Below are 11,265 nucleotides of genomic sequence, written 5' to 3'. Positions count from 1 at the left end.
AAGCCTAGTGATAATAGGCGGAGGCATGTAGGCGATAAATGAATAATTAAAAAGGGAAGCTTATAGGGACACCCATAAAGGCATTTACAAGGACACTGGTATTGGCATAAATACTGATTACGTGTTTACAGATAAGAATAGACATTGAGTATATGAGTGCATTCATAAGAAGATGACGTCCTGCAATTATTGGAATGTATAATCCAGTGAGTTTCGGAGAAAGGACCAAGATAACATTAATCCCTTCGAGATTAAGTAAGGGAATCTCCAATTACTTTACTCGATACAAGGCGTCTAAACTAAAAGCGTGAACTTGTCACTCCGGAGGCATTGGTGAATTCTAAAGAACGTATAGCGAATAAAGCACAATAATTCCATACATTGTGTTTTTTCCAAACATTCACATAATTTGCTTTTCTCGATATAATTTTACCAAACGAATAAACTAACAATAAATTGTATCCATAAGTATATTAAACTCAGACCACGGATATTGTCACAATATCCTTTTGTCTCCAAGATACACATTATTTTGTTCATATCCCTGTAGTCTGCATAGTTTTTTTGCTTTACCACATTCGAAAGTCAATATGTAAGAAATTGGAGATGAATATGAAAAATATCTAACTGTTATATTTTTTTTTCATCTTTGCGTCTTCTCGTCAATATATATATATTTTTTTATCCGATTATCATTTTTTTATCTGTTACTTAAAGGCTGACAATGCAACTAAAAAAGCATTCAATTGAGATTAAAAGAAATATTACAAGAATCATACATCGGTGGACAGTTAACTTTGAGTTTGGTTATATGTTATTAGGACAGGTGTCAATGAGGTCAGCTAAGGCAGGAATCAACGCATGTGTGTCAATTCCCGTGTTTCATAAATGTGTCGGTCAGAGTATTGGTATCCAAGCAGAGCAAGTGGAAAACGGCTACCCATACATATGTATCCTTGGACATGGCACTGTCATAACCGAGATGGGTCTCAGAAATTATTTTAAATACTTCATTATGGTTTTTTAATTATCAAAATCATGCTTTTTAACTTGCCTTGCTTTAACATCCACATCAAGTCCTTGAGAGAGGACACAAATAAAAGTATTTATCTCATTTTATTAAATCTTATGCTCTAACTGAGAACAGCTGTTCCATTTGGAAATATGACATAAGGATTGTACCTGTGTCCCAGGAATAACATTTACAACTAGAATTTGTCATTGGACAATTTGGCGGGCTTTTCACCAACAATGAATTAAGGTCAAGGTATATGCCCAATATCAGGTACATCTCTTGTTTAAAGCTGCTAGGCTTTTTGGCTCCAGTGACCTTGAATGAAAATCAAGGCAATTCATATAAATAAACTTTGCTGGCCTATGTCTAAGCATACTAAAGGCCTTTAGTATGCTTAGTATATTAGGTCGTTTCAATCATGGCAGGTTTTTTTTATCACAGCAAACAATAGGTCTCCAGACTTTTCAAAACTTCACAAGAAGTCGTTTCAAGATTTTAGGTTTTTTGGCCCCTGTGACCTTGAAGAAAGAACAAAGTCATTCATACAATGTATTAACAAACCTGACAGACTTTTATCTCACCACACTAAAGGTCCAATATTAGGTCTTTATGCCTTTCAGAACTTCACATGAAGTTGTTTAAAGATTTAAGGTTATTTGGTCCCTATGACCTTTTATGTAAGACAAGGTCATTCATATCAATGAATTTGGTAGTCATTTTTCTCAGAATGCTACTTATCCAATAACAGGCCTGTAGTCCTTACAGAGCTTAAGCAGAAAATGCTTTCATGATTTTTTTTTCGAAAAAAAATGCACTTTTAAACTTTGACTCTTACTTCAAACCGGAATTTGACATTTTACAAATTTGTTGTTCGTTTCATTTTTAATTCAATATAACATATCCAAAATTGAAAGAAACCCGTTCCGCTGTTAACGAGAAATTGACATAGATTTAAAACCAAAAGTGAGGTCATAGCGGTCATATTGGATTTTTTACCAACATAAAATACTGCTACAATCACACTTTCAACTCCTGCGATACAATATGGTGACACGTTCAATGCCTTATCGTTTACCATTTAGGAGATCCTTTGTATACAACTTCGGATGTATAAGAATAAGAAAAAAACAACAAAAACAGCAGACCTTTTCACCCATCGGTGAATACCTCTAGCAACACACGGATGATGTATGCAACTATTCCGGATTTAAACATTGGCTTTTCAATTAGGAAGCATTAGCGACCTACCTGGAAGTAATAAAGCGAAGACGATAACAGAACAGAACAGGACACTGGTATGATTTGTCTGTATATTCTGTAATATGTGTACACATGGAATCATGAATACAAATGACTTTTGTACATAGGCACTTACAAATGTAGGTTTATTCTTTTTAATTCCATCGTAGTCATTGTAAGCATTATTGTATAAAGTTCCTATTGAATCTCTTTCTCGAAGGTTTCAGTTTGAAGTTCAGACGAAACTTTCAATTGATATTTCGCAATTTACATATTCTATAGGTTACAAACCCCAGTCAACTCACTATATGAAGAAATCCGATTGATCTAAATGTGTTTGGGCAATATCTATCCGACATATGATATGTGTAAATCGATAGTTCTAAATTTAGACGTTACTTACCGTACCTACTATATAAATATACATACTGTATACCTTTACATACATGTATTGAGTATGTATACAGATACAGCTGTACGCTTAGACTGGCCACCAGACCCTACGTTGTTGATTTCTCAGCAAAATTCTACCCCCTAGTTTGGAACTCACACCACTCTCTAGAATCAGACATGTAGTACTAGAGACAAAAATAATCAAACCAAATTTTAATGATTTTTTGTTTTAACATTGCAAAGACTGATGGCCAGTCTACTGTTTGACAGACACAAGGAAACATAAATCTTTAATTACTTTCAATTATCAACTTGTCGACTGGTAACGAGACTGATGCTGGTATAGCTAATGTAAGTACGAATGTATATGATAGTGTTTGATAACATACTGGTCATGTTTACGCTTGTAATCAATGTTTTATCTCATCAGTGAGTAAAGACATGGGACTAGAACTAGATAGTGTGTTTAGACATGCTTTCGTGTCTGTCAGCTATTCGTGTAGAGGTCTATGTTAAATTGTGAAAATACATATAAAAGTATGACATTGATATGATGAAGGGTATGTTTGTGAATTTTCTTACTTTGACTTTAAATCATTTCCTTACTATGACTTTAGACATAGTTTATTTACCAAATGTACATAAGGAATTGGCATTAAGTTATACCAACTTTGATAACTTGTCGAATGATATGTCTTCATATTGTACTTGTTGAATTATATTGTCATGTTTGTCGAATGATATGTCTTCATATTAAACTTGTTGAATTAGATTGTCATGTTTATCGAATGATATGTCTTCATATTGTACTTGAATTATATTGTCATGTTTATCGAATATGTCTTCATATTGTAATTGTTGAATTAGATTGTCGTGTTTATCGAATGATATGTCTTCATATTGTACTTGTTGAATTAGATTGTCATGTTTATCGAATATGTCTTCATATTGTAATTGTTGAATTAGATTGTCGTGTTTATCGAATGATATGTCTTCATATTGTACTTGTTGAATTATATTGTCATGTTTATCGAATGATACATGTATGTCTTCATATTGTACTTGTCCATATTGAATTAGGTTTTCTTCAAACACTATCGTAAAGAAAATAAAAAAAAATTGTTTATAAAATTATAATATTCATATCTACATATATGCTTTTTTTAACTTAATTTATTGGTTATATTAGCTTGCCTTAATGTTTTACAAGGGGTAATTTTCTGTCTTGTTGCTGCCCCCAAAAGACACGAGGCGTTGAAGCTCCTGCCGATGCAAAGGCTTCAGACGCATTAGACGCTACAGAAGCTGTAGACGCTGTAGACGTTACGAAAGCTGTAGACGCTGTAGACGTTACGAACGCAGCAGACGCTATAGACGTTACGGACACAGCAGACGCTGTAGACGCTACGGACGCTGCAGACACTACAGGTTTGTTAATTTTGTTGTGTACCTTAATTGTGTATATCATATTGGAATCTTGGTCAGTTTTCATGTTTTCATGACATGCGAGAGAAAACAACCTAGGTAAAAAGTTTCTAATCGGAGTCGTAGAGACGCTTACATTCCTCATCCATACAATGAAATTGAACAATCATACAGTAGAAATGCACATCCATACAATGGAAAAGTACATTCATATAAAGTAGAACCATACAGTGGTAAAACAAAATAAAATAACGATAAAGAGTTCCACTATGCAAGAAGACACAACACGGCTTCATACACGCGGTCCATTCCAAACATCGATTCCCTACTCAACTTTATCCTTCGATAGAAACACCAAAAAGAGACTTTTATCCTTAAATATTTTGATGATAACACCAACTAAAACAATGATAGATGTAAATCAAATATATATATATATATATATATATATATATATATATATCACCAAATAAAATAATGATGAAATCGATTGATAATGATAAAAGAAATATTATCATGACATATTAAAATAAAATGTTACATGGTAGAAACAAATGATATAAATCAAATATCGATATCGATAAAGTAATATCATATATTGATACGATCAAATAATAAAATGCTAAAACCATATAATATAAAGAAAACACAAATTCATGTAGTATATTTGAAGCATAGGAGACAGCTATGACGCTCCATAGTAATTGTTTAAGACATTTGTAGCACACACATCACATTACATACAGCGGATACTGTCATATATTTGTCCAATAAACAGTTCCGCTTAATTTTATCAATATGGTATAACAAAAATATACCAGTCAGATTGAAATATGTCAATATTTTAGTTTTCAACAACGTTGTCCGCCATCTTGAATATTTCAAATTCTCCGGGGATCCCGCAGTGTCGTCATCCAGTTTCTGATGACGGGCATGACAGAGAACATTTCTATTTAAAAACATTTTCCACGAACTATTTTTTTTAGTAGGTTAGGTGGGAAATCACCATTTTGCATGTGGACTAGCCTATTTTATATAGGCATCGGCTCCTAAAGCACCTGTCTCTAACTAAGACCACGAACATTGTCATTCCATTGAACTCGCTTTCAACACTGGAATAGACATACCTAATATTATTATTAGTGATTTACTGACCACTCTTATGAAATAACGTGATCCATACCAATCACTCCTTACATCTTAATTATTTACATACATGTACTATACTAATAATATACTTACAGTCTGACTGTGAGAAGTATCCTCTCTACCTTCTTTACTGAATATTCCATTTCCCTCCTTGATACAGTTTGTATTCACACTGTTCCATTCTTAATTAACACCTATCATGTTGGTGACATTTCCATTGATCGTTCTTTTATAAAGCACTGTCTCATATATGGTATTATCGATATTAAGCCTTTCCGATGATGCTTCAAACGTAACATATGGCTTTATGATCGTGATAATCAGCGCTAGGCTTACTGCAATGGACTGTGACGTCATCCTAGATAATGGCAACATCTATTTTTAGTACAAACAAAAATGTATACATTTAAAAAATGTCACTGTCTTCTATGCATTGGTTTAGTGCTTGAAATTTCATATTTGCATCTTTTAATTAAAATATATAAAGCTGGCATTTTCTGTGTGAATATCTTGAGAAGACCAGCCTTTGACCAAAGTTTTCCCGTCAACTAGTGGCATTGTAATTTTATAAGATAGTGACTATAGTTCAATGTGACCTTCTATTGTGCTTGTCGGTATGAACCATTTCGTATAAGCCTCGGAATGATTGTTAATATTTCCATTCGCTATTGGCTCGAATTTTCGCTTTAGAAATATTTTTCTCTCCACTTTTCGTCTCTGTTTAACGACTTTTCACTTCGTTATTCCGCCTTTTGTTCTAACTTTGTGGCTTTCATTCTCCATTTTTCATTTTTGTCTCGGTGTTTGTGTCCCCATCAATTGTGAATCGACTTTTTTGTTCCCACTCCTCTCTTTGTTAACATACACCCTCAGAACGAAGGGGTATCATAGAATCAGCTTAGGGTATAAGTTGTCCTCCTTGACGACTGTTCTAGTATAGTTTCTGACTGTGACAATACTGGTCTTGTTCTCCTGTTTGATAAACTAAGTAAAAAGTAGAATCTTCTGAGGAAAGCACTGTAGTGATAAAGGTTTTATAAGACGGAGCTTTTTACCTCTAACATCAAATGTTGCATTTGAATGATATTCCGTGTCTATTTTTGCAGTAAATATGGCAAGTGTTGACACCGTGTCCGTGAGATTAAGAAAAGAAGGGAATGCCTCGTATACCTCTGTCAGTGACGGTCTGTGTGCTACCATCAAGTATTCCCGATATCGAGATGCCGCTGATTGTTATTGCAGGGCATTTGAGGAGGGCAATGTGGACAATGAGACTGTACCAGCAGCTAAAAACGCTGCCATGGCCTTTTGGAGACTGGGAGAAACTACAACTACATTACCAATTAAAAACAAATCCGGTGTTGTTACACAAAATTATAAAGACGCATTCAGGTACTTTTCATATGCATACACACACGGTTTGTCGTGTAGACCAAGTGATTGGACAACTAAACTACTCGCGTCTATAGACGACTGCTGGTCAGAGTTCAGCTTCTACATGAACGAGGACGTTACTCTCGAAGACCGGATAGATCACTATTATAGCATCTTGGAAATCATAGAGATAGACTATATACGTGGGAACTTCTACCTCAGTCTTGCCAGGTTCCATTTCCGGAATGGCGTCACAGCCATTCAAAATGGATGCTATCAACGCGGGATGTCTGAAATGAAGAACTGTTCGATGCCTATACATGAAGCAAGAAAACATTGTACAGATGTTAATAATGTACGACTTGAATGTGATACCTTAGAAGATGATGTCATCATGCATCAATGCACTGCCGACGCCATGCAAGCGATAGCTGTAGGTATGTAGCCAATATACTGCAAGCAGTGGTTTTTTTGAGAGTTGCTAACTTCAAAGCCAAAATCTTAAATGAAGGAAAAAACATTGTGCTTGTGTCTCTTGCAAATAAAGATTTATTACACGAAAGACGAAATTAGTAGTTACATGTGTTCATGGATTTTAGTTAGCTCTATATTTATACCACCAATGAAGGTAAGCATAAAGAATAAACCTATAAAGCAGAGTAATTAGGGAACTGTACGAATTATATTATGACATAAAGGGTAGAGATGCGACCACCATGAAAATAAATATTATCAGTTTTCTTGATAGTGTTAAGTCTTGCAAACTTCTTATATTTCATGTTTTAATATTATGTATTATTTTTGAATTACTTTCTGTAGATATTTTAAAGTTCAAACAAGGCGTTTGGTATGTCAGTATATTGTGTTGTTTTCAAAGTGTATTGCCATATTTACCAGGTGACAAGCTGTTCCAGCAGGCCATGAAAGACAGGGAAAATGTCAATATGGATATAGTCTGGGATATCGTGGATTGGTATAAATCCGCTGTTCTACGCACGCGCGAGAGAACGGAAATGGAGCAGGAAGCCATAGCAACCAGTCGACTTGGAAAGTTATATGACAAAGTGTTAAAAATGAAGGATAAAGCGCACGAATATGTGATGCGGTCTATACAACTGGCTCACAGTATGGCGCCTAGAACGTTCACTACAGAAGGTAGACCGTCAGTCAGGATATCATTTTAGTACAAGTTTAAGCGAGAAACACGAAAAATAGAGATCGCACTCATCACCTGGTGTCATGTATTAATAAAAGAATTAACAAAAAATAAATTCATAAAAAAATCCTTACTTTCTTTATTTCGCGTATAGGCCAATAGAATTGACAATGTTGTATTCTATTATCTAGTTATTATCTAATTCTATTATCTAATTTTTATGATCTTAGATATCGTCGTTATTATCCGTTAAAGAAACACTTTAAATCATCACCGAACACGGTGAATATGACAACACTCAACTTTTATTTCATGTTTGATTCCGATATGTTATCAAACAGTTTTTGCATGTTCTTGACACGAACAGACTATAGACATAAAATGCTGCTTAATCATATCTTAGGTGACATCATAAAAAAACCTAAATTGTTAATCATAGAAAAACAAACAAATGAAAAACAGAGTTTATACAGGGCAGATTTGTCCTATTTTAAGGGTACTTCAGCTGAGATTCTTATTGCCATTTCATTCTAGATTGGTTTAAGGAAGCCATCGAAATTTTGAAAAAGTATCAAGATGAAAAGGTCGAGGAGGAGGAAAGAGAATGGAACATTAAAAGAGATAAGATTATCAAAGAAATCCCTGAACAAATGGAAAGTCTCAAGAAAGCAGAGGAAAAGGGAGACCTGGAACTTCTCGAATATTTGTACAAGTAAGTCCTGTATCAAATGTTATAATTGTAGCATAATGTGTATTAGGATTAAATGAAATCTGATACAATTTGTTACAACTTTGAATGAAGGTGGCATATTTCAAGCATCATAATGTACATATATATGTTTGCTTATTTTTCTCGTCCTCTAAACGTAAATTGTTGTACATTGTGTATGTATATTGCTGAAATACAATGTATCTGTTACCCTTAAATCGTTTACTAGTATCCTTTTTTTTTGGAAAAAAATCCCGTTATGTAACAAAGCAAAGTTGATGTTTGACAGATAGTATTTCTCTAACATAAAGTATATTTCCCTAAAGAATAATTTCCATAATGTGATTACATTAATATTATCTTTATTTTCCAACAGGGATTTTCCACCGAAAAATCCTGTTCACAAGGAAGTATTCGTCATGCCCATCGATCCCAAAGAGAAAGAGGCTCTCGATCTAGAGAAGAAGAAAAAGCTCTATCAGAAAGCTGTTGTAAACTACCACCCAGACCGAGTTACCATATCGGAACATGGCGCCCAGTGGAAGGTGGTGACAGAGGAGATTACCAAGATCCTTAACCGCCGCTACAACAGACAGAAAGATATGATGACATCCTGATCGTCCATTACCTCAACAATGTGCAGATTTACCGCGGCTACAACTGACAGAAAAAAGATCTGATGACATCATGATCGTCCATTACCTCAAAACTATGAAGCTGTACTACAGTATTCTTTGTTGCTGTTTGAGTATTTGTTGAGTTATTTTGTTACTGTTACTTTCGTTAGGATGGCATTTTTGCGGTTTCGCATGTCATCGCAATGGTCGCGAAATTTCCGTCTGTGAAAAATTAAGAAGTGGATTAATTATAAATGCCTTTGTAGCCGAATCACGAAATTTTAATTCGCTTAAAATTTAGTTTTATTACCAAACGCGAATGAAAAAAAAAGAAGACATTTTGGCAAAATTTTAATCATGAATTTATTTTTTTATAAGAGTAAGGCAGTTTTATCGATATAGAGTACTTTGGAGGTTTTAACTTATTTTGTTAGGTTGTTTTATTTCGTTTTTTTTTCGTGTTTTTTTCAATTGAGTAAGATTCTCGGGTACATTGTATTTATGTGTTGTTAAGTATTACGTTAAGTTGTTTTATTGGTTTAGGCCATTTACTTATTGTATAAAATTAGAGTTGAACTACAGTCAGTCTTGTTCCGTCTTAATTGATACTGTAATGAAACTTAAATAACACAACAACTTTATGTTCATTTATCGATCAATCTATAAATACCGTCAGAACAAGGCTATCTTTACGTTAGTGATCACCCTGTGTTGAAGTAATATATGTATATGCCTGCTATATATATTACTCACTTTCAAGATAGTGGGGTTTTATTTTGTGAGCATTCCATAGCACACATGCATTGTACTTTTATACAAGAGTTGTTTCCCTTCCTACAACTAGCAACTGCACAAAACCTTATAATTAGTAGTTCATCTGTACACTTCCAATCCAGGCGTGTCTGTTATTTTATATTTAATAATACCGATAGCTTGCCATCATTTGGTGAAAACCTGGTCCAGATTTAACATCAGTCCTTAACTTTAAGAATCCATTTAACTTATATTCATAGCATTGTATTACATAGGTTAAGAAAACCATGTTAAAGAGATTTCCTTCACATCTGCAATGCTTTCCTGTGGAGAATTTATGTATGAATGTATGAATTTTGGAGAATTTCAGTTAATGATGTCCATTGTTAAGAAATGGGTCCTAGAAGGTATACGTGGTCTTAAGACCAGTTTCTGATTTTTACCGCTAGTGGTCTATTTTTAAGTAGAAGGTTTAGACTGATGAGCTTTAAATAATCTATGGATGAGATATGACACACATTATACATCTATTATGGTGTTTTGGTTTTCTTCATAAATATAACCTTTCTTGCACGATAATAATGATATTTTTGTCAGAAATAACGCCCCATGTTCAACATTAAAATCATTCAAGAAGTCAAACAATATTACCAGGGAAAATACCCAAGCGTAAACTTGTTTAGTGTACAATCGGAATCGTAACTCACTTTCTTTCCCTTCGGTATAAAATGAAAAGTCTTCTCATGAGATCAAACCATTCAATATATATGAGAAGAGTTGTCATTTATTTATTCATTGATTTATTAACTATTTATTTAGTTTTGTGTTAGTGTATTGATTATCTTTGTTTAAAGAAAATAAAAACTGTAAGCATAACTTGTTGTTTTCTCTGTGATTTTAATTTCAAAATACACATGCAGAAACCACATATAGCCATATGATAATGGTAATCTGAACTCAGATTGCTAAACAAGGTCCAATATATTTACAAAAGGCGATATTCCAGTATAAACTATTTGCCATCTATAGTATAAAAAGTAGAAAATGTAACAGTTATTGAAAAGACTGGTAATACTTAAACAGTAGCAATACATGTTGAAGTATCTATGTGCAAAATGCGTAAAAACACAGCAGTCTTACATGGTAGTAAACACTGTCAAACATATTGGATACAACAAACGTACGAAATAGATGTGGAAAAGGATGGAATTTTTGTGTGCAAAATGCGAAAAAAAAAAACAAAGTCGTTAACTTGATGTCGTGAATAGCTTATGAACATATTATATACATATGGTAGCAAACAATCGATGTGGGGAAAGCATTGCTTAACCCTTAAAATGAAAAGCATTCAGAGTTACATGTAGATTAAAAAGATTTTTTAAGTTATATGAATGAGGACATTCAATCATGTCTTCTGCTTCACCGACGGTAACTT

At 33.8% G+C, this 11,265-nt stretch overlaps 1 protein-coding gene across 4 annotated transcripts; it reads left to right on the top strand.

Annotated features, from left to right (window-relative positions):
• Positions 1-2,232: 2,232 nt before the first annotated feature.
• LOC138314839 (uncharacterized) lies at positions 2,233-10,706 on the top strand. 4 transcript variants are annotated; one of them, XM_069255421.1, is made up of 6 exons: positions 2,233-2,310; positions 3,858-4,075; positions 6,328-7,032; positions 7,493-7,750; positions 8,286-8,463; positions 8,837-10,706. In XM_069255421.1, the coding sequence occupies exons 3-6, from the start codon at positions 6,333-6,335 to the stop codon at positions 9,075-9,077; spliced, it is 1,377 nt and encodes a 458-aa protein (XP_069111522.1). In that variant the 5' UTR covers positions 2,233-2,310; positions 3,858-4,075; positions 6,328-6,332; the 3' UTR covers positions 9,078-10,706. The 4 variants fall into 4 exon arrangements, with proteins under 4 accessions (XP_069111522.1, XP_069111523.1, XP_069111520.1 ...); XM_069255422.1 differs by having other exon boundaries at positions 2,244-2,310; positions 3,892-4,075; XM_069255419.1 differs by having other exon boundaries at positions 2,255-2,394.
• The last annotated feature ends 559 nt before the right edge of the window (positions 10,707-11,265 follow it).

This window comes from Argopecten irradians, chromosome 2, assembly GCF_041381155.1.
Source record: "Argopecten irradians isolate NY chromosome 2, Ai_NY, whole genome shotgun sequence".
Classification (NCBI taxonomy): Eukaryota; Metazoa; Mollusca; class Bivalvia; order Pectinida; family Pectinidae; genus Argopecten; species Argopecten irradians.
Note: the sequence above shows the minus strand (reverse complement) of the source record. Positions and strands in the feature narration are given on the sequence as shown.